The sequence below is a fragment of the Lingula anatina genome, chromosome 2 (assembly GCF_051362555.1).
Source record: "Lingula anatina isolate TDL-2025a chromosome 2, LinAna3.0, whole genome shotgun sequence".
Lineage (NCBI taxonomy): Eukaryota > Metazoa > Brachiopoda > Lingulata > Lingulida > Lingulidae > Lingula > Lingula anatina.
This window is the reverse complement of record NC_141768.1, coordinates 34,716,657-34,741,158: the sequence shown is the minus strand read 5'-3', so window position 1 is coordinate 34,741,158 and position 24,502 is coordinate 34,716,657. Positions and strand designations below refer to the sequence as shown.

Genomic DNA, 24,502 nt, shown 5'->3' with positions numbered 1-24,502 from the left:
AAGACGCCCTGAAAAGTTTCTTTTTTCAATTTTTAAAAACCGGTCGACACCTCGAAGGTGGCCGCATTATTGCGTTATTCAAAAAATTCTAGTTATTTTCGGAGACGTTAAAACGTCAGATTTAGTTGCTAGGCTGATGTAAGTAAAGTTTCACTTGGACAAACAATTCTTACGTTTAGTAATATAAAAAAAGATAAATGGGCCTACACATATACTTGCATTATCTTAATAAAAAAAACTTTTTCTGTTTCTGCTCAACTCATAACTCATGTTACTGGTGTGGGAGTACTGATAACCCGACGCCAGGAAGGGAGACGCCAGTTGTTAATTATTACCTAAATCAGTAGACGTTTTGAATATAGACATATACATTCACTCGTTTCTTCTGCCTTGCATTAGTAATATGATCCACTGCTGCTATCTTCCAGGCTATTAATTATTACCTAAATCAGTAGACGTTTTGAATCTAAAAATATACATTCACTCGTTTCTTCTGCCTTGCATTAGTAATATGATCCACTGCTGCTATCTTCCAGGCTATTAATTATTACCTAAATCAGTAGACGTTTTGAATATAAAAATATACATTCAGTCGTTTCTTCTGCCTGGCATAAGTAATATGATCCACTGCTTCTATCTTCCAGTTTTGTAAATCAATATAATTTGTTTTTTCATTTTTCAGAATATCAAGTCAGCTGATTACAAAATGTGTTTCAGAGTACTTGGGTGACTGAACATGCTAAGTCCAGTGTGCTTCCAATTGTCTCTCTACAATTCACTACAATCAGAACAACCATACTCCCTCAGGCTGCCTCAAAAATGCAGTCACCCTACGCCAAATTACATTATCCACATTTTGGATCAGTGTTCAAATACACGCATACAAAGTAGCCTGCGAGAAGTTCACAGCTACCAGCTTAACGGACATCGTACCTATAAAAATTTTAGGGAGAAGGTATGTTGCTCAGAAATTTTCATCAAATTTGCCTGCACATTTCACAGACATTGCTTAGAACTCATTACTCTTATTATAAACAAACTGACAGGCAGAATAATCAAAATATAAAATATAAAAGAAAATGTATATGTTGATAAGATATTATTACCAACTTTGCGCATCACTATCAAAGGCCATCCCCTTTGAACAAGTTGACCATTGGTGACAACAAGAACGCCATCATGTGACTATACGTCAACAAAGGTATAAAAGCGCAAAATTTTAAAAGTGCGTTCACTCAACAGCGGACAGATCTAGAGCAACAGGACGGATGCCATGTGCTGCGCCCTGTATCAAGCACAAAGGACACGGGAGTCGACTCCCATTTCTCCGAATCTTCTACTCATCCTACGTCAACGCATCGCTCTTCGACATATTGTTCCCTGCACACGCAGACGTCTAGACGGTGGATTCGGCGTTTCTCTTAGCTGGCCAGCTAAAATCTTCGCTTCTCCTCACGAGGAATCGTCGCTCGGTCATCTTCGCAGGATACTTCACCTTTTTGCTGTCGTGGGCTGGAGTCGTAGTGTCATTGCATATTCCCATGCTTTCCAGGTTTCTTTTTATTACAGGTCCAGGAAGCAGACTGCAAACTGGTGGGCGCCACCTGTGGGACTTCGACTACACTCCTTAAGGTATGTAATCTTTTTTCTTTTTGGAAGGGGAGTTTGAGAAATGAAAGAAATCTAATCTCGTTTTTATTTCTGTTTACAGGACATAGAAGATGATGGGCGCCACCTGTGGGACTTCGACTACACTCCTTAAGGTATGTAATCTTTTTTTCTTTTTGGAAGGAGAGTTTGAGAAATGAAAGAAATCTAATCTCGTTTTTATTTCTGTTTACAGGACATAGAAGATGATGGGCGCCACCTGTGGGACTTCGACTACACTCCTTAAGGTATGTTATCTTTTTTTCTTTTTGGAAAGGAAGTTTGAGAAATGAAAGAAATCTAATCTCTTTTTTATTTCTGTTTACAGGACATAGAAGATGATGGGCGCCACCTGTGGGACTTCGACTACACTCCTTAAGGTATGTAATCTTTTTTTCTTTTTGGAAGGGAAGTTTGAGAAATGAAAGAAATCTAATCTCGTTTTCATTTCTGTTTACAGGACATAGAAGATGATGGGCGCCACCTGTGGGACTTCGACTACACTCCTTAAGGTATGTAATCTTTTTTTCTTTTTGGAAGGGGAGTTTGAGAAATGAAAGAAATCTAATCTCGTTTTTATTTCTGTTTACAGGACATTGAAGATGATGGGCGCCACCTGTGGGACTTCGACTACACTCCTTAAGGTATGTAATCTTTTTTTCTTTTTGGAAGGGAAGTTTGAGAAATGAAAGAAATCTAATCTCGTTTTTATTTCTGTTTACAGGACATAGAAGATGATGGGCGCCACCTGTGGGACTTCGACTACACTCCTTAAGGTATGTAATCTTTTTTCTTTTTGGAAGGGGGGTTTGAGAAATGAAAGAAATCTAATCTCGTTTTTATTTCTGTTTACAGGACATAGAAGATGATGGGCGCCACCTGTGGGACTTCGACTACACTCCTTAAGGTATGTAATCTTTTTTTCTTTTTGGAAGGGGAGTTTGAGAAATGAAAGAAATCTAATCTCGTTTTTATTTCTGTTTACAGGACATAGAAGTTGATGGACGCCACCTGTGGGACTTCGACTACACTCCTTAAGGTATGTAATCTTTTTTTCTTTTTGGAAGGGGGGTTTGAGAAATGAAAGAAATCTAATCTCGTTTTTATTTCTGTTTACAGGACATAGAAGATGATGGGCGCCACCTGTGGGACTTCGACTACACTCCTTAAGGTATGTAATCTTTTTTTCTTTTTGGAAGGGGGGATTGAGAAATGAAAGAAATCTAATCTCGTTTTTATTTCTGTTTACAGGACATAGAAGTTGATGGACGCCACCTGTGGGACTTCGACTACACTCCTTAAGGTATGTAATCTTTTTTTCTTTTTGGAAGGGGGGTTTGAGAAATGAAAGAAATCTAATCTCGTTTTTATTTCTGTTTACAGGACATAGAAGATGATGGGCGCCACCTGTGGGACTTCGACTACACTCCTTAAGGTATGTAATCTTTTTTTCTTTTTGGAAGGGGGGATTGAGAAATGAAAGAAATCTAATCTCGTTTTTATTTCTGTTTACAGGACATTGAAGATGATGGGCGCCACCTGTGGGACTTCGACTACACTCCTTAAGGTATGTAATCTTTTTTTCTTTTTGGAAGGGGGGATTGAGAAATGAAAGAAATCTAATCTCGTTTTTATTTCTGTTTACAGGACATAGAAGATGATGGGCGCCACCTGTGGGACTTCGACTACACTCCTTAAGGTATGTAATCTTTTTTCTTTTTGGAAGGGGGGTTTGAGAAATGAAAGAAATCTAATCTCGTTTTTATTTCTGTTTACAGGACACACCTGCAAGGAGACACCCCACGTCTACACTTAAGCTACTTCGACCATCCCTTGGAGCCAGCGAGTCGTGCCATGGTCTCTCTACGAGGTGGCTTCACTGGGGAAGCGTCCAGCGAGTCCTGCCATGGTCTCTCTACGAGGTGGCTTCACTGGGGAAGCGTCCAGCGAGTCCTGCCATGGTCTGTCTACGAGGTGGCGGCACAGGGGAAGCGTCCAGCGAGTCCTGCCATGGTCTGTCTACGAGGTGGCGGCACAGGGGAAGCGTCCAGCGAGTCCTGTCATGGTCTGTCTACGAGGTGGCTGCACCGGGGAAGCGTCCAGCGAGTCCTGCCACGGTCTGTCTACGAGGTGGCTGCACTGAGGAAGCGTCCAGCGAGTCTTGCCACGGTCTGTCTACGAAGTGGCTGCACTGGGGAAGCGTCCAGCGAGTCCTGCCACGGTCTGTCTACGAGGTGGCGGCAAAGGGGAAGCGTCCAGCGAGTCCTGCCATGGTCTGTCTACGAGGTGGCTTCACCGGGGAAGCGTCCAGCGAGTCCTGTCATGGTCTGTCTACGAGGTGGCTGCACCGGGGAAGCGTCCAGCGAGTCCTGCCACGGTCTGTCTACGAGGTGGCGACACAGGGGAAGCGTCCAGCGAGTCTTGCCACGGTCTGTCTACGAAGTGGCTGCACTGGGGAAGCGTCCAGCGAGTCCTGCCATGGTCTGTCTACGAGGTGGCTGCACTGGGGAAGCGTCCAGCGAGTCCTGTCATGGTCCGGCTTCGAGGTGGCTGCACTGGGGAAGCGTCCAGCGAGTCCTGCCATGGTCCGTCTACGAGGTGGCTGCACTGGGGAAGCGTCCAGCGAGTCCTGCCATGGTCCGTCTACGAGGTGGCTGCACTGGGGAAGCGTCCATCGAGTCCTGCCATGGTCTGTCTACGAGGTGGCTGCACTAGGAAGCGTCCAGCGAGTCCTGTCCAACGTTTCATGGCAACTGCAAGGAGAAGAGGGCCACGTGCACACTTCCGATACATCCCTCAATCCTTGGTGCCAGTGAGTCCTGCCACGGTCTGTTGAGGAGGCTGCATTGGAGAAGCGTCTGAAGCTTATGGTGTTTCACTGAGGCGGAAAGACCTGCAAGGTAACCCGTGTTACTGGCGAGAACAATACACTAAAATTTTTTCAGCAGCAGTCTGTGCCATAAACTTTTCACCCTACTGGCCATTCAGTCCACCTTCTTTCCTAAAAACTAGATATAGATGTCTGAATCTTGATTCACTGGTTCGAATACAAAGTTCAATAGGACTAGACTGGATTGCATTAATATTTGTATTAACAAGACCTTGACATTTTTCTCGAATCATGATGTAACAGTTGCATTTAAAATAAATCAAAAGCTCTTTTTCATACTTATAGAAAAAATCTAACAGCCATGTCACCAAATTGACACATTCTGGAAATCTACCGATTCCAACAATTTTTCTGGCTGCAGACTGCTTTTGATATACAATTTTTGAAAACTAATCAAATTTTCCTTTCTATTTACAGAACTCAATTAGGGCAATTCCTGATAAAGTCCCGCTTTTTTGAAAGAGGTGCAAGAAGAGGGTCACATTCAATCCTTGGTGCATGGTTGTCCTGCCATGGTCTGTATGTTAGGGGGCTGCATGGGGGAGCATCAGAAGCATATGGCGTTTCACAGAGATGGAAACCTATCAAGCCTTAAAAGGTACATATCACTCATGCTTTTTGGGGAAAACAAAACACTTAAGTGATTTTTCATACCTTGAAAAACTAAAAACCGTTAGCCACATTAATTTGACAGCTCACATTCAGAAGGCAATGTCTTTTACCCATGACCCACTCCTAGGATTAAGATATTTATGGTTAGTAGATTGGATTTGGGTGGGAGAAGTAAAGAGGGAAACTTTTGTCTTATAATTTTTTATTTTGTAGTTGAGGCAGATAGCATTGGCGAGCGCCTGTCCTGATGACGGTCCATTTTAACAAGGTTAACAAGGCTAAAATGGAGAAAGCCATGTCAGCTATATCATAAAGTGTTTCAAGAGCCCTTCAATAGTTGTGATTAGAGAGCATTCAAGGTAAGTTATGGGACAGGATAAGGGTAAATGAACTAGATTGTCATTCATTGTATAGATAATACAAATCTTTTATCAGTGCAACTCCAACAAACTGAGCATTTTGTGCAAGGTCTTAGACAATTGTTTTAAGAATGTTTGGGACCTGTCACTCGGTGCAGGCATTTGTTTTCCATTTACAATTTACTCTAGCAAATTCAGTGCTCATTTTTCACAGGTAAAAAGCTCTTTTAATTTGTCACAGATGTGGAAAAACCTTATCATTCATACAAAATATTTTGACATGCCATTCGTCAACTTTCAGATCCTCAACAGTCTCAATATTCTGCAGGACGTTGTCATAATAAAAGGCCACCGTAGAAGTATTTATTTCCATCTCTCTATATTGTTCAGATTGTTAGGCATTTTCCTGGTTTATATGCCTCCCTTTACGCCTCTTGTTCTCCAGTCACTTTCTTTTTGTAGAATCTTGGCACTCTCCCAATCAATGTTTTTTTGTGATGGTTCGTTGTAGCAGAAGGCTACCTTGGGCTGTAGTGTATTTTTCCCTCTTCGGGTACCCTTTCTTATTCCTTCCCGTGTTCTTTAACTCTAACGTTCAACTTTCTCTTTGTCTGTCCCATATAAATCCTTTACAAATTAAACACTTGATGGAATACTAGTACACTCCTCCCGCTGGATCTAGATTGTTCAGGCTTTACTTAAACTTGTCTTTGAGTAGAGTCGTTTAAATGCTGTTAGTGTTCCTTTTCCTTCGTTAAAACTAATTTGTGCAATACCCCATTGTGACATTAAGTCTGAAGGTCGCCAGTGGCATGTCAAAATATTTCGCGTGAATGTTTTTTCCAAGTTTGTGACAAAAGTGCTTTTGATATTTATTTCCCATCAAACTGCTGAAACTTTAAAAACACATTTCATATACAAATGGTTGACTTTTATTACATTTTGAAATAATAATTTTAATTTGCAGGCTACCAAAAGTGGTGGATTCTAAAAATGAAGATTGCAACTACCAAACCTCCAGATGAAACACTTCTTCAGGATTGAGGGATCTTTATACAGATAACTTTGTAAGTTATTGGGGATCAACAACTTAAGAAAAGTGGTTCTGAATTTTTTAAGTATTATTATTGGTGTATTATGGCATTTCTTATTATTGACAGTGATCAAAAACTATATCCTATGTAAACAAACAGTAGAATTAGAAGTAGCACAGACAGTCAACAATTTAACATGTAGGCTAACATTACAATATTCAATATAGCAACATCTTTTCTTACTTTTTTGTCAAATGTTTGAAATAATTTATTTTTTGAAGACTGCTGTCTACTTACTCTAAAAAGTTAATATATATATTTCAATAAAGGAAGCATATTTCACTGTACATTTGGAAATAACGCTCTGATCATTTTAAGAACCAAGCTTTTCATTAATGTTAACGGTGTGTAAATACCAGTGGTATACTTTCTTTGTTGCAGTTACTGCAAGCTTTCGATATAGCTTTTCATACTTTTGAGTAAAAGTTGGATTTCATTTGTAGGCTACGAATTGGGAGTTTTCCAATAATTACGCCTGCATGATGTCAGATAACGTCGACCCAAGACCAAAAGTCCAAGATGTTAAACACTGTACAGCGTTAGCAAGGAGCCCTGTGGACACTTTCATCGATGCTCGGACATCCCACGAGTTTTGGTGTTGAAGGACACGGCTTGTTCTGGAAACAAATATAGAGAATGTGGAATGGTAATGAAGGCAATATACAGTACTGAATGTAGTGGGAATACAGTCTAATAATGTATCAGTCTTTTGGATGCTGAGAATATTTGGGGTTCATGGGTCACAAACATGTCAAGGTGAAATTGCATCAAATTTCATTTGTATTTTATGCCTTATGCAGTGAACCATTTTATTTCAATAACAGAAGAGAAAACTGAGGTTCAAGATAATTCTTCATTCCATACAAGATCAATTGAATAAGATGTGCTTCTGTAGGAAAAGTCTACCTCTACAGTTGCTATAATTATTATATTAATAAATTTGAATATAGAGTTGCTTTATCCACATTCTGAATGCAGATAGGTTTTTGCTCACAAAAACATTCCCACCACTTGTGGTCGTCTGTGTTTTGTTTCAATCTGAGATGGTCATTTTTCAAATTTGTGCTTTTGATGATGTGGAGTTGTTTGTCAGTATGGCATTTGAAAAGGTCTTAACCTGCACACTAACATTACTAACAAACCCTCACATCTTTGTAAAATCTGACTTCATGTAAACGCTTTTACATGAAGAGATTTTACATTGATAGATTGTGCAAAATCTGTAATGAAATATTTTACGTGTGAGAAAATATTTCATTATATTTTTTGTACAGTCTGCTCTTCTTAAGAGATGCTGTCATCTCTCAAGATAGAGTTCACATTACTAATATTCAGATTTTCTCAAGTGTTAAAGTTGACAAATACATCCACTTCATCACATATGCACCTTTTCTCCGGATCAAAAAAATTCAGATTGAAGTTTACATGGGCGGTCATACAGTGTAATGTGAGATCCGAAATATTTTGAAGCAAGCTTGCTTTATTCTGTACTTGTATCATGCAGGTAGTTACATTTTAGAAACCTGGTATTTTAAGTCGAATTATATATCAAAGTTTAGTTGAAATCATTGATATTCCCGAGTTATAATCATATTACTTGAATCTGTTTGCATTTTATCATAAAGAGAACTATAATCAAGTTTTGAAAGATGCTTGCAGTTGTAAAATGATTAACTTTATTTATGGTTTTAATTCTCCAAGATAAAGTCGAAATGATTCTGTTTAATTGTTATGTCTCTTGTTAGTTTTTTATTGGCTTCAGTGCCTTTTTCTGTAAGAATTACTTTAATAAGTTTTTATGCTTCACCTCGTGTATAGTATATATAGAGAATAGTTAGTCAAGACAAAGGTTATTCCGTCACACAATGCTGTCTAAAACGGGACGATTCTTGAACTGTACGCAGCGCCGTGCCAATAGAAACCGATTTCGTCATGTTATAAGGACCGAATTATCCGGGCGTGGGCACTTTCCCGGCATTCCCCACGAAGGGTTTAGACGGGGTTTTTCCCCACGGCCCGAGAGCATCTGGTACCAGTTTCCGACCACAAGACCTGCATTATCGGACTGTGTGCGTTCCGACGCTAGATGAAGATGATGGAAAATCTTAGAACTTTTGATAATACTGCTATGTATTAATTCATTGCGTTTACGTAGTTCATTACTGATTATTAGTCCTTTTTTAAATCAACTGTAAATATTCAAAATTGTACATAATAGTTGAATAAAAAATATTCTATAATTTTCTTTCTTTTTTTTTTGTAAAAAAAAGTGGTCGTGTACAGATAGCAAAAAAAAAAAAAAAAAAAAAAAAAAAAAAAAAATCGCGAGACTTGCAAATAAATTTAAATGGACTGGCATGTATGCTCGTTAAATCATTAGTAGAAATGATCCTCTTCAACTTCGCCTCTCACTAAAACTTTTACTATCTCGTCACTATTTCTGTCACTCCAATTTCTTCCATAAAACTAGCCAATGTTCAGGTAATGAGTTGAATTTTGGTTTTAGGAACAAAGCTGTGGTGCTGCGTTACTTTGCTCTCCCGGGCCCCGTAACTCGAAAGCATTGCGCATTGCGACCGAGCGCAAGCGTCTCGATTCCGTAACTCGCCCATACTCGCCCCATGTAATACACTGTAGCCTCTATGTGATATCGCTGTTCGCAATACGCGTTGCTTTTGAGTTACGGAGCCCCAGGAATAACTCGAGCCGTTACCTATACTTTCCTGAGTCAAATTAGAGAAGTAACTATCTTACTTAAATAAATCCCACTGTAGATTTAAGAACCCAACACCTCTTAATGTTAACGAAGGGGTACATTGTGTATAAATGTATATGTGTTTGACTATAACACAAGTAAAACGAGAAAAAAAAACTAGTTTTTTCCCATTCCTGTGCCATTGTAATCCTTACCTACTGGCACTATTTTTTTTTTTTGCTGTGGGAATTGAGGCCCAATTTATTATATAAATGCATATAGCAAGCAAAACTAAACAAAACCAAGATTTTTTCCATCCTTGTGCCATTATTGTCCTTATCTACTGGCACTATTTTATATTTGCTGAGGGAATTAAGGCCCAATTTTTTTATTCTTAAGAACACCTCACTCCCATCCCTGTAGCATAATACTTGCCGATTGCATTTATTTTGAGAATCAGATTTTATATAAATGTATTATGCAAGCAAAACTAGACGAAACCAAGAATTTTCCCATTTCTGTGCCATCACCGGTGACATGTACCAGAAAGTCCCCCATGACAGAGAGTCCGCTTCCCATTCATTTGTACAAGTGAGCCTCGCCCTAGATTTTGACCTACTTAGGTCAAACTAACCCTAACTATATGGAGGACGGACTTTCTGTCACACGGACCCTCAGTTTCATGGCACCGGCCTCATCTACTGGTACTCCTTCATATTTGCTGTGGGAATTGCGGCCCAAAATTTTTATTTTTAAGACCCCCCCCCCCCCCCATTCCCGTAGCAAATGACAAAATTTAGTTATTACAAATATGCATACATTTATCATAAATATGTGTGGTAATATTTTAATAATGTTTAGCGAAGATTAGAGGCAAATGACGAATATTAAATATGTTACAAATATACTAACAATTATTACTGATTTGTGCTAGTGAAATTGTGATGCTGCAAAATAAAATTTGCAGCTTTGCTGAGCAGGTGCAACACTTGATAATACTTCCTCTCCTTTCAAGATTTAAGCAAGCCTGTATTTAATATGTATCGTGGTTTTGGAACACTGCCATTATATTATAACTGAAGATGTTCTCAGGAGTTGCCATACCATTAACACAATTCAATTCTCTTATAGATTGTTTCATGGTTGACTTAAATGTTTTAAGGTTGAAAGTAATAATTAAGACAGATTCGGTAAATGGTGATTGTAATATTGTTTGTGAGTTCCTGTTTTCATAGTTACTAGTAATTCACACTTAAATTGTAGAAGGAAGATTGCCACGGGACCCATATCTTAGTCTGGTGTTTTTTTTTTATCATTTTCTTTTAACTTTTGTTAAAATAATAACAACTTGTATAACATCACAATAACACACTGGCATCTTTGAAAATATGCATTGGGTGTATATCTAAAGGTTATTCATGACTTAAACTATTTATATTTTACGAGAATTAATTGATGATTTAAACACTTATCATAAGCAGCTGAGATAAAATAGATGGAAAATGCAAAAGCTGATGAATGATAAGTATTAAAATGAAAAAATATTTTTTGGATCCCTTTTCACTGATTTAAACTTATTCAACCATTTTGAAGACTTGCAGTTCCTACGTGGACCACAACACGTTACATCATAAGATATCTATGTCGGACACGACAAGCTGGTAAGAAAAAACTTCCCAATTATCCGCCTCTGGTAGACAAGACCCACCCACGTACCGCTCAGTCATGGTACGCAGCGTATTGGCTACTAAGATGGTGTAGGTGAACTGGCAATGGTCAACGGGAACCTTAACGCAGAGCAATACATCCAAGTACTGAAAAGAAACTTGTGGAATTCTGCCGAGAATATCTTTGGGGACCATAACCACCCATTTGTGTTCCTGCATGATCATGCTTCTCCACGTAGGCCTTCAGCCAATGCAACAGTACGCTGGTTAGGCCTATATGCGAACCAGATCCAGAAACCCCCCCCCCCCCCAATGGTCATCTGGTCCTATGGTCATCTCAATCCTAGATCAGAGCCTTATTGAGAATGTGTGTGATATTATCGGAAATGGATAACTGAAGGTATAACCCTGCAAACAAAAATGATCTCATAGGCCTAGGCCTACTATATTTTCACCGTTCTGCGTATGTGGGACGCCATCAATCCTCTAACAGAACTTTTTTACGTCTGCACACATGCCTCAGGTGCTTCGTCCAATTTAGAGGATATTGTACAAAATACTAAAATGTAGATTCGATTGTTTTGCTCTGGTTAGCTTATTCACTGGGTGATCAATCAGTAAAATTTTTTGAAAAAATTCTTTTAGAAGTTGAATAAAAATAACATGTTGGTTTATGACATGATTTCCTGTAACACTTGCATTCGGGGGTGACACTTTTTGCTTGGGGAGTAGGCCTATACTTGTTAGGCCCTACATTAATATTCACACGTCTTTTGAAAATATGAGATTTTAGCCAGAGATCAAATTAAAAAAATTAATTGCAACCTTTAGAGGATCAAGCTTAGCTACAAGTAGGCCTATGTGATAGCAGCATATGACACGCATGCAATTCTGAATGATAAACATCATATTCAAACAGTCGGAAGTTTATTTAACCGTTATTTATAAATCCCGATTTTCATTCTAATATGGATAGATAGGCCTATGCGCTTCTGAGTCCTAGGAACATTACATTTTTATATTAGTTGATTGTGTGTTGTGCGGTTCATCGATTTGAAAAACAACAACTACAGCATGACTACATCTGCCGCACACCAAAAGAGACGCCCCCCACCAAAAGCATTCAGATTGTACGTCCAACCGATGGTCTTCTGCGCACTAACTCCAAGGGTAGGCCTACTCTCCCAGCTGACTCTCACTGAACGCAATCAGATTGACAGATGAACACGCCTCCTCTTGTTTTGAACAGCAAATACTCCTTTGATCACTAGCTTCACTGTATTCCACTCAACGCCAGGAGGAGGCTGTTAAAGACAGGGCTGGCGAGAGTCCAGGTGAAGTTGGTGCGCAGTAGCTTTTGCGACTTAACTCATTCTGAACGCCACCCTCAATAACTGGCTCACGAACAGTGTTTACCCAGCTTTTGTGTGATTGATATAAGTTTTTAGAAGAAATAAACACTAAAATATATTGAATATATTCTTAAACTCTATTTAAGCAATGTTTTGGGTTGTTTTGATCCTGACATTTTAATGAAGTTTTGTAGCCAATAAGATTATTCATTCAACTTAGCTGCGGGTTTGCAATTCAACTACACCGTGCTTCCGTTTATTTCCAAATACCGCTATTCTGCTATCAGTGCCCAGGTATAGGATAATGGGTAAGTGTGTAATACTTAACATGTGTATGCAATAGAACTATGCAGCATATAACTTACGACACAGGGACTGGCAGGACATGTGTCATCATATTCTAGAAGATATTGACGGGTTCACGTTTGCAGTCGATTGTTATGTACATGTACATGAACTGTGCGATCTTGATCATATGTTATGGTTGTTTTTGTCATATTATGATACTGATATTTGGAGATCTTCCTGATCTTGTTTACAAATTATTGCAATGCGTTTGAGCGACTTGTTGAAGAGGGGAGTGGAGTGCAGGATAGGAGGTAATTTACCAGGATTACATGATAAGTGCTATCCACTTTCGCTTTACCAGTACCAGTACCCTAGGCTTCTCAGTAACACCACGAGATCATGTTATTTTGTATCCTGTACAATTAATGTAATTATTCACCCACATTAAAACAACATCTATGTATTAAAGCTTTGTAAGAGATGACTACTTAAAATGTGTGTTACTATAAAACCCTCATCTGTTTTGTTTTTTTTTTCAAGAAAGAAATTCTTGTCTCTTCTTTAGTGATTTATTTTTTCATAATTTGAGTGCTATTTAATTTGCTGTTCATATAAGCCCCCCCCCCACAAAAAAGGTACTCCTCAGCCATTTTAACCTTTGCACCTTCAATTAATATATATATATATATATATATATATATATATATATATATATATATATATATATATATATATATATATATTTTTTTTTTTTTTTGTTCTTCCTGTAGTCAACCACCAACTCTTTCATTTTCCAGCATTCAGAACCAAATTGTTTTCATTGCATCACTCCACTAAGTTGTCAAGTTCTGCTCCTGGGGTTTTACATTGAACTTCTTAAGGGATTTTTATATTCAATAATTACTGTCATCGGTCTGAAGTTTTCTAAATTTAAGAATCACACAACACAAAATCAGTTTTCTTGCTTTATTTTTTTAGAACACCAACCATACAAGTTGCATCTACTAGTACATCTACTGTACTCTGTCTCTGATGAGACACTGATGTCAATACAGCCTACTCTGTACACTGTATGCAACTCTAGCTGACTCTCAACCCACTGCTCTCTACTGCTTGTTACTGTACTAGTACCGTGTATATATATTCCTACATGTAACAATCCCTACTCACTGAATTTGTGAAGCTGTCTTGTATTTATAATATTGTACTCAAAAGTGGACAACCTTGAATGGTTCACTTCAAAGTAAACTAATAGGGTCTGCAGTCTCTTTTGGTGTGAATCGTCATGTCACTTGATCCCATTCAATAACAGACAAGCAAAAGTGGACATCCTTGAATAGGTCACTGCAACCCATCTGTTAAGTGAAATGGATAGCTCTACATGCTGTCCAGTTGCTGGTCAGAGTTTAGCTTACACTAAAACATACCTTAGTAGAATAAAAACAAAAGGCTAGTAATTTTGGTAGTACAGTAAATGAAAACTAGAAATCTTTTACATTACTGATGTGATTGTCTCTCTTTAAGCGCTCTCATCTTTCTTGATTATAAGCGAGTTATCATGATGAGATTGATTTTTGGTGATACCAAATTCTGGGTATTGTTGCGCAGTATTCTCCCAAACCCATAGGCCTGAATAGCAGTGTTCTTCTATAAAAACATCAAAATCAATGACTGATAGGGTAAGGGTTGGGGGTACTGCAGACTGAAGTACAGAATTCTGTTGGTGTGGTACATGTTGAATAAATCGTGGTAAGCAAACAAAGGAGCAGGTATTGTGAATGCTGTTTGAAAGGAGGTGGGATGTCCACTGAGTTTGGATATCAAGCTACCTTGCTGCCTTTAAGATATTGTGTTACCAGCCTGTTTAAGGAGCTGGTACATTATGAAATATATAGAAAATGTCCCCTTCTTTCTCCCTTGCCCTAACAGTGAACTGATATCACCACTTGTCATAAATCCAGTGGTTCGTAGTGGAATTTGACTTAGTAAAGATTATCATTGAAATACATAACATGTACCTCACACACAATACAAAGGTTTATTGGATAAGTATTTAGAAATCTTATGGATATAGCCATAAGATATATGTGTGTATGTATGTTTCTTGTTGTGTGTGTGTGTGTGTGTGTGTGTGTGTGTGTGTGTGTGTGTGTGTGTGTGTGTGTGTTTCTTAAGTGTTATATGTGACATGACAGAACTATTGAAACAATAATTTGAAATATTGGATCAAATTTCTCATGGATAAATTCCGATGGTAATTATGCTTGCAGATTTAAATTTTGTCATGTGTTCAAAATAATGTATTTTTGACGAAGTGCTTTAAAAAAAGCACTTTTGTTTTGAAGTTTTAAGTTGTCCTTCATGAAAATTTACAGTTCTCCCATTATGATGCAAGTATATTCAATTTCTGACACAATTTTAGAGGAGCTTTTGAGTACCCTTGACAAATTGAAGCTGCATGAAGAAAGCACCAGTGAAACCAACCTGGATAAACTTTTAGATCTGTTATCCAATGAGGGTGAGTAAACCTGATGTTTGTCTGTAAAAAATTAAAGTTTAATAGATAAATGAAACACACTAATAGATAGATAGATAAATAGAAAGAAAAAAAGAAAGAAAGAAAGAAAAAACAAAGAAGGAATGGAAGTCATCCAAGATACTCTGAAATGAGACTTTGGCACCATGTGGCATCATGCAAAGTAATAAGTGTGAAAAGTGTAAAGTGGTAAGGTGATTTACTTTGTGTGGGGAATGTCATTGTAAAAAGCAGTACACACAAAATATGGTAAATTGTTATGTTTTGTTAGAGACTAATTCCACAAAACTTTAGAGAAGAACAAACAAAAAATGTGTAAAATTGTCTGCTTTTATTAATTTGTTGCTACAGCAAAGTTGCTGGTCGGCCATTATTTCTCACCCTGATCTCCTCCAAATCCCAGAAAAATCTTGCTTGATTTTATTCTAAGTAATGAGACATGTATGTAACAATTTTTTCAAGCATATTCAATCCTGTGAAAATTATAATGTTGTGGTTGTAAGGGTTAACTTATAATTTTAATGAAAGGAATTCAACCAAGAACAACTTTTTAACATTTTGAAAGTTCACTGTCATGTTTAGATCCTATAACGGTTATCAATTTCTTTATTTTTATAGGGAAAATATTTTGAGAGGAAAGGGTATGAATTATCAGTTGTGTAAAATTTACTTTATAATAAGTTCAGATTGCTTTCATACAATTTGATTAATATGTTTTTTGTTTGTTTGTTTTGTTTTTTCATATGGATCAATGGCAATTTTCCATTTCTCTTCCTTTGGCAAAGTATTGTTCACAAGCAAGTTGGTCAATAGTTGTTAAAATTTTGATTCACTATGTCTTAGCTATTTATCCACTAAAAAAATCAGTTTAATGTATTCTTTACAGAAGAAGATGATGCAGAAAAAGTGTTTAAGGAGCTTCTCCAGTCAGGCCTCCTTTCTGAATTGCATCATGTTTTAACACAAGATACTAAGAACAGTAAGATCAAGGCAGCCCAGGTGGTGGCGGAGGTGGCTAAAGAAGGTGATATGCTCAATCAGACAATAGACAAATCAGACAAATAATTTTATTTGTTATGCACGCGCACGTGCGTGTGCACACACACACATACACACACATTCAATGAAAGTGATTATGTGAGCATGCAGAGGCACAAGATAAATTTGTACTCTCTAAACAAACAAATAAATAAATAAATATTATATCTGATAAACTTTAATTTGAGACACTGTGCTGCACCTTTTGTGCAATGATGTTTCATTTTTGGTCCTCTGCATATATATATATTATAGTGTAAACATGTCAGATCTGAATGTTAGACTGATGGGAGAAAGTCAGGCAACAGGCATATTACCCATTGTGGAATTCATATGCTGCTTTAAAACTGAAAAGAAAATTGTCTGATTTCATGCAGTGCTTCAAAATGCATTGAGCAATCCATTTGCCATAACATGGGCAATCACCCAGATGATTATACAACTGTCTGTCGGCCTTGGAAATTGATTAATTTATTGATTTCTCACTGGCAGGCTCAAACAGATACATGTAGCTCAGTGCTGTGAAATTGCTGAAGTACCTCTGGATGATTTAATCTTAAAATGGCTTGCACGTTCACTTGTAGTCAATATTTGCACGTTCTAGTAGGTGCATGTTATGTGTTATATGTATTTCAGAGAGTATGCGGACCCCCTGTGTAGAGGCAGGCTTGATTTCACCTTTGTTGCAGCTGCTAGAGAAGGAGAATGTTGGTGCCTGTATTCAGTCTTGCAGGGCACTGGGCAACATTTGTTTTGACAATGGTATGCATTCATGGACATAGGCAACTGCATGTACAGACATGCACACGCATGCGTGCACACACACACACACACACACACACACACACACACACACACACACACACACACAATGTCATGTGTATCATAATGTACACTAATTTCTGTGAATAAAACTTTCACAGTTTGCAATGAAAGATGATTGATTTAGGATAAGTTCCTTTCCCAAAGATTTTAAAATGGTTTTAGATTTAGGGAAAAATAGCATCATTGCATTTGTTAGGTTATTCTGAATGACACAATTTTGTTTAGGCATTTTGGGGTCAGCATGTTTTTATCTCCTTATAATTTAGAAAGGCATGGCCTACTTAAAATATTATATGTGATTTAATGTTTTTATTCTAGACACTGGGAGAGATGCAATGAAGGAAGCAGGGGGTCTGGCAAAGCTTCTGGAGTTTATGAAATATCACCTGAGCACAACAGGAGAGCAAGAAAGTGAATTGAGGATGATTCTTTGTGGCTGCCTAGTTAATCTGACCAATGCAAATGGTAAGATTAAAATCAGTTGGTGACATGAAAATTGAAAAATGACTTAAATAACAACTGCTAGCATAAGAAAAATTATTGTCTATTTATTATTTTATTATAATAAATTATTGTCTATTTATTATTTTATAATAAATTATTATTATAATACTGTGACTAAGTGTCTTGACCAGTGATGATGGTGCTTTGTACCTGAACTTCTGATGGATTTTGTGTGATTTTATTACATGGTCATTATAATTTTACCAAGAATTAAGCCTTTTTTATATGGGAAAATTTAACATTTGTACCAAATCATACAGCCATATTGATACACTTAATTGTATGACCTAGGCTAGAAAATATCTCACCTTACAATATTTGCTGTGAATATATACGTATAATATTTACTATCTCTCTCACCAGAGATAAGCTGAACTACATAGTTTAGCAGAGTGGGGCCATGATATGGAGTGGGGATTGACCTCCTTATTTATAGACATGACTGTTTCTTTTTATGCCAGACACCTGTCTGTGCCATTGCCAAGGTTTTTGTAATGATTTATTACTTGAAAATGGATACCTTTCAGACCATTTGAAAAAAAAAGTAATCAGATATTTGGAATCCAGAGAGTCATTGTGGTAATTTTTTTGCTGTGTTTTTAGCAAATAATCCCCTCTTTAAAGAAATCAAAATTTAAATAATCATTGATACATGTCACTTAAAATTTTACTAGCACATTTTTGCCCATTTATTTCATAGCTCCATAGGTGGTTAAAACTGTAACTACGACTTATTTGCACAGTGTTTGAAACAAAGAAAGGTTTTTGTTGTTGTTGTTGCTTGTATGGATGTCACTGACCATTTGTAGTAGACATTACGGTCATTGAACTTGCATGTAACAGGGACATCAAATTTGTCTTGGTCATGCTAAAGTAGGCTGTTGTTTGCACACAGATAAAAAAACAAGAAGTAAGAACAAAAATTGGAAAAAAATTAATGGCCATGTGATCTGCTATCTGTGCACATAAAGAAAGATATAATTGTCATATGATAAAGAGTCTCATGTTATGGTAAAAACTAATACGTAACTATATTCTAGAATGTTGTTCAGATATATTTATTATCCTTTACAACAATGTATGATTCATGTCTAATGTGGTTTTCTCAACATTTCAGAAAGCTTGCAGCTATTGGCACTAGAGAGTGGAGCCCTTGAGCTTCTTAACCAGTACATCAAGAGTTTCCAGGATGAGAAAGATGTTATACAAATGGCCCTTTTGTGTGTGGACTGCTTGGCAGACACGGGTATTGTGTCTTGATCGCCTATCCCTGGATCATTTCTTTATTTTTCCCAACCAGATTGTATTTTAAAAGCACTTGGATCTGAAAGTAAACATTTAATTTTTTATGTTCACCTCACTGTGCTTTGAAAAATTAGAAATATTGTATTAGCTTGATCAATTTCCAGTCTATATTTCTTTGCATTCTTTTTTTGCTTAAAGTTTACTAGTAACTGTTCATTCCATCCACAATCCATGTGTTATTTAATAGACAAAGGTAAAGAGCTTCTTGAGAAGATACCCCTGGTTTCCTCGCTGACAGAGCTGTTGGATATTGATAGTAGTCAGGAACAGAAGGAAACTGTGCTGGATGCACTAGCCACAATGGCTGAGTCAGGTAAACAAATCACTATGATTACAATACTGATTTATACAGAAAGTGCTGCTTCAGTAAAAAAAAAACTTTTTTTTGTCATTTATGTAACATGTACTACAGTATTTATATATGTATTTGTGAAATTATTTTTCTAGATGCTGTTAAAAAAGAACTGGCTGCCACAAAAGCGGCCAAACATTGCACAACTATCCTAAAGGAAAAATGTAAACTGAGGGATGACAAGAGTCAGCAGTTACTCAAACTGGCAGCAGACTTGCTTATATTGATCCTTACTGGAGGTGAGTTGTGAAGTAATAATAGCTGTGCTTGTGTATGGATTGAAACATTTTGTTTCAGCTGACAAACGTGTCAATGAAATTGAATTGTTAAAAATACCAGTGTGTTAAATTAAAAAAAAATTATTATACTTCCATTTACAGACGAGAGTGTAGAGATATTGTACAATGATGGGGAGGGAGAGATTTATAAGGAAACGCTCTCTTGGTTGAAGACGGGTAATATTGTCCTCCAAACTACAGCTGCTTTGGCCATAGGGAACTTTGCGAGAAGTGGTAGGTGGCGCACGTGCATGCATGTAAGCGTGTGGTTGAATGGGGAACTAAAGTTTAAAGTTATTAGATTGTCATCAACATAAATGCAAATATGTTCCAGAAAAGATTTCTAAAATGTAGTAAAATTCACATCAGAAAAATTTCTTAATGTAAATATATATTTCAAAATATATATGCTTGCTACAAACAAACACTTGAACATATGTTCTAAAAGTTCTCAATACTGAATGATGTAATCCAGTGAACTTTTTTCTGACATTAGTTTTTCTGTTATCTTAAATTTTTTTATTTAGACATATTATCTTTAATTTTTTTATTTAGACATATATTGGACAGTCTTTTTTTCATCTTTTTAAGATGACCAGTGTTACAGACTGGTGCATAGAGATAAAATTGTCCCAGACCTGCTTAATCTCCTCACAGACTTAGATGAAATTGGAATGAATACTACGCTACACCATGCGGTGCTAAGTACTCTAAGAAATCTAGCAATACCAGGTAATTTCACAGCCTTTCTACTTACACTCGCCATGCGGTCGATTAATATAAATACTGTAGTCAGTGTGTTAGCAATGGATTTGCAATTAAATTTTTTGCATTATTTTGCTTTATGTGACAATATTTTAAATGAAAGAATATTTATGGTTGGGCAAAAGTTTGTAAGATGTATGTCACTTTTTAATTGTTCTCATATTGAGGCATTTATAATTTCAAATGATGCACTACAAATATTCTCTCATTTGACAATGGCTTTAAATAAATGAATTGTTATTTCAGCTGAAAACAAGCCAAAGCTGATTTCCCTTGGTCTTATAGAAAAAGTTCTTCCCCTTACCTCTTCAGTAATGACCCCAGTGATCTTTAAATTGCTAGGAGTGCTCCGGATGTTAATCGATGGAGAAGGTATGTCACATGATAGTTTCACATGAATAAGCAAGAAATTACACACTTGCTGTTGTCTCTGTGTTATCCCTAGAAAGCAATCTGCCTAAAATATGTCATTTTGAATGATACGAATATATATATATGTATTTTTTTTTTGCAATTAATGAGTAAGAGGAATTTATTATTAAGAGTGTAACAATATGATAATTTTTTTTTTCACTGAAATGGTAAATGCATTTTTACCCTGGATCTCTGCATATTAGTTTTAGCAGCTACCAAACTGGGTACTAATAAAGAATTTGTGGAGCAAGTGGTCTCGTGGTGTGGTATGAATGCTCACGAGGGGGTCAAAGGTAAGTCTTTCTTTCTTGATTTAGTGATTACTTTGGGAAAACTGGCATCTGTTATTCAGTATCTTTTATTTAGTATATAATCATGATAAAGGGTATGTGCACTTTGGGAGTATATGATTTTGGTGGAGTTTTTTTCTTCCATTGATGAACTTTTTTTTAAAGAATCAAAAGTATTTTGATGCAGATGACTAAATCTATATATGAAGAATTATGAAGTGAAAAAAATGTTTTGTCATGGAATTAGAAATAGATCTCCCTGTTACATATCCAAATAGAGAACAACACCATGAAAATTTATAATATTTATTTGCTTTATTTATTGTCTCTCGTTTTAGGAGAAGCCAGTCGTATGTTAGCCTGGATGATAAAAAATTCCCGTAGGAAGGAGGTAGCTTCTACTGTGGTGGAATGTGGTGGACTTCCATACTTGGTGCAGATGATTGTGTCAGAGCACACAGTCATGCAGATGGAGGCATTGGTTGCGCTTACACTAATTTCAGCACTTATCATAGGTTAGTACAGGGAAGTCTTTCTGTTAGCACTTCAGTTACAATAATATTATTCTTATCTCTATCCAACAGTATTTGAATAATACTGTCTTCACTTCTTTCTTTTTTTTATTTTTTTAGTTCATGGGTATATAGACACAAACACATGATTTATTTTAAAAAAATCCCATGATGCTTACATGATGTGTATTGAGACCGTGCTTTTTTGATTCTGTTATTGTAGGGCCTGCCGAGGAACAGCTCCTGGCCTCTGACCTTATCACCAACCTACGCCAGATATTGACTACTGGTGATACTAAAATGGAGATCATTCACAATGCTTGTACCTTGTTGGGGAAATTGGGAACATCTGGTAGGATTGAAGCTGCATTATTAAACCCCTCATTTTTTGATCCAAGATCTTTGTTTTAGTTGTTTTGCTCAGAAATGACAACAGAGTATTCTTTTAGATTTTATTTAATTTGTAACAGCCTTAATTGAATTTTCCCCAAGGCATAAAAAAAACAGTGAGTATATATGCATTTCTAAGCATTTATTTCACTCAAATTCTTCACTGTGAACTGTTTTGTCTAACCATTGGTTAACCAGTTAGCGAATAGCTGGCTGTTATTATTGCCAAATGTGTTGTCCTTTGCTAGTTGGTGACCTTGTTTTTAGAAATAATGGATTTAATCCTAAGAAGAAATACTTCTCAAAAAAGATAAAACTTTTTAGAATTCAAAAGTTGAAAGGAATGTGTAACAGTAAAATTGGCTTTAAATGTTTGTGTCTATAGGGTTTCAAGTATGAGATAAGTTGATGAATTTGTGAGGAAGATTTAAAGTGATTTTTCAGTGTCCAGCATCATATCAATTAAAAAAAAAAACACAACCTGTATAAATTTTACCAGTTAATCTGAGATTATACTTTTATGTTGCCATATTTTAGAACCAATAAGAGCCAAGATAGAAGAACAAGGTATTCTGGAACATCTTCCTGAGCTGGAGAGGAAGTCTTCGCAGTCGGGCATACCAGCCCGGGCCAAGATGCTCACCAAGCAACTCAGTACAGACCAAATGCCTATGAGCCCATAGAGTTGTAACACACCTATATTTGAGTTGTCTCAATTTGCACATTTTAAATATTTTGACAAGATATGTTCCAAAAAGGGGAAAAAATTTTAAACACTTAGTCAGATATTGCATTTTTTTAACGATCCCAACATTCGTCTTTCTTTTTTGCATTTAAACCCATTTGATAATACCTCTTTGTTTTTTAATTGTGTCCTATTAATGGGCATATCTATTTTTTGTCTCCTTTTCATTTTGGAAGAATTATTCATTCCTGATGTGTATCAGTTTAGAGTGAATAAGCTTAGAATTTTAAACAAACATTAAGTATATAATCAACTTCTTGTTGAACTTATCTGAAGACAAGTATTACTTTTTGATAATTTTTAACAGGTAAATGCCATGAACTTATATTGCAAAAGAAAAGAAACATAAAATTTACCACCTGACAAACAAAACGCCTGCCATTCATCCTGACACAGTTTTATATTGTGCAGATTCCAGAAATAAGTACAAAAATTGAGCTTACAGTTATGGCGGAATTTGAAAAACCATCGCTTAAGCATGGATTAATTCAATTATCCGAGTTTGTTACCGAGTTGTGACCAGTGTCTGAAAACAAGGATCAAGGTTGGTTAGCCAGAGAAAAACACCATTTACCCCAGGAGATTTTGTTTTGGAAAATCCTACACAGTGCACCTTTAGCATTGTCTGGACCTCGTTTTTTTATCTGGTGTGATTGTAAATTAGACCTACATGTAACAGTTATCTTGTATAAAGATTATATTGATATTTAGACTAATACATAACCAGAACTTAATTTTACTCTGCATATGTGGAAATGAATGCCAATTATGATTTGCCTAATAGGTGTGAAATATCTTGGTAAGACAATACAGGGTATTGAGAAATACAGGTATATATATATATATCATAGATGGTTTGACCAAACTAAATAAATTTTTATCATTTTCATAAGTGCATCCTACAGCTAAGTTTTGTTTTAGTGCAGCACACTGTGCTAGAAAGTATATTTCTTAAACATGTATTATTTTGTGGATTTAGCATTATTTTAATTAGATAACTCCTTTAAAAAAATGGATTAAATGATATATTAAGTGAAATATAATGATCAAATGTATCATAGTAAACCTCCTTTTAGCAGGTACTCAGATATTATCTGGTTTGTAGTTTTTGCAATATATAGGTGAGTTCATTATAGTAGTAATACGCAATATTATCTAAATGTGACTAATCTGGTGTGCTTGGCCTAAATGGCTGTATGCAGGAATGTTAACTGCTTTGGATAAAAAGCATTTTTTTTTTTGTTTGTTTAAAGGTGTATTAGGTGCAAATTTTGCACCTATTGTTAATGAAAATAACCAAAAAGTTGTCTCACATAGTGAGAAATTAATGTTTGATCAGTATTGCAATTTTGCCATTATGTCATGATAGCACTCTTCTAATCATGTTCAAAACTTGGAAGTCTTTAACAAAAATAACAGAATGTCTCAATTTTTATTAGAAAAGTGTGCCAGGTAGTTAAAGAGTACTTTTCCAATGAAGTTGTACGATATTAATTATACTAGTATTTACTAAAACATCATCGCTGACAGACCACATATCTCAGGTGAAGTCATTTGGTTATGTGAAGGACTCTAGAGAAAAATATTAACTTGGTGCTATACATTAGACATAGTCTTTAACTGGAGTGTAAACCAGGCTGAATTTGAACCACAGGTGTGCAATTTTAAGGTCAAGTTCATTGCCATGATGCTATTTGATGACCATCGTGTGTCAGTGTCATTATTCCTTATTGTAATTAATTAATCCATGATTAATCATTATACATTTTTATGTACAGACACAGATGTGTCTGTACATATAGCCATCATCTGCGTCTGTCGGCGCCGTCGCCGTCGCCGTCGCCGTGCACTTTTACCGATAACACGATAAGTGGAAAACTGTTTTTTCTTTTGGCTTGAAACTTACAGAACTGATGAATATTCGTAATACACAGGTCAAGTTCG

The 24,502-nt window shown here is 36.5% G+C and overlaps 2 protein-coding genes across 20 annotated transcripts; both read left to right on the top strand.

Annotated features, from left to right (window-relative positions):
• Positions 1-1,024: 1,024 nt before the first annotated feature.
• Positions 1,025-8,800, top strand: LOC147763639 (uncharacterized). 18 transcript variants are annotated; one of them, XM_087003338.1, is made up of 9 exons: positions 1,025-1,632; positions 1,712-1,763; positions 1,844-2,027; positions 2,108-4,547; positions 4,955-5,135; positions 5,363-5,508; positions 5,810-5,867; positions 6,476-6,575; positions 7,046-8,796. In XM_087003338.1, the coding sequence occupies exon 4, from the start codon at positions 3,502-3,504 to the stop codon at positions 4,360-4,362; it is 861 nt and encodes a 286-aa protein (XP_086859464.1). In that variant the 5' UTR covers positions 1,025-1,632; positions 1,712-1,763; positions 1,844-2,027; positions 2,108-3,501; the 3' UTR covers positions 4,363-4,547; positions 4,955-5,135; positions 5,363-5,508; positions 5,810-5,867; positions 6,476-6,575; positions 7,046-8,796. The 18 variants fall into 18 exon arrangements, with proteins under 18 accessions (XP_086859464.1, XP_086859461.1, XP_086859467.1 ...); XM_087003335.1 differs by having other exon boundaries at positions 1,025-2,027; positions 2,108-2,818; positions 3,031-3,082; positions 3,163-4,547; XM_087003341.1 differs by having other exon boundaries at positions 1,025-2,027; positions 2,108-3,082; positions 3,163-3,214; positions 3,295-4,547.
• A 3,665-nt stretch (positions 8,801-12,465) lies between these two features.
• On the top strand, positions 12,466-23,798 carry LOC106178235 (rap1 GTPase-GDP dissociation stimulator 1). Of its 2 annotated transcripts, none has more exons than XM_087005581.1 (15): positions 12,466-12,624; positions 15,027-15,122; positions 16,027-16,164; positions 16,815-16,940; positions 17,322-17,468; positions 18,625-18,753; positions 19,000-19,125; positions 19,260-19,403; positions 19,545-19,676; positions 20,034-20,174; positions 20,454-20,579; positions 20,825-20,914; positions 21,250-21,426; positions 21,647-21,775; positions 22,351-23,798. In XM_087005581.1, exons 1-15 carry the CDS (start codon positions 12,621-12,623, stop codon positions 22,494-22,496), a joined length of 1,851 nt encoding a protein of 616 aa, XP_086861707.1. In that variant the 5' UTR covers positions 12,466-12,620; the 3' UTR covers positions 22,497-23,798. The 2 variants fall into 2 exon arrangements, with proteins under 2 accessions (XP_086861707.1, XP_086861706.1); XM_087005580.1 differs by lacking the exon at positions 12,466-12,624 and adding an exon at positions 12,713-12,915.
• The last annotated feature ends 704 nt before the right edge of the window (positions 23,799-24,502 follow it).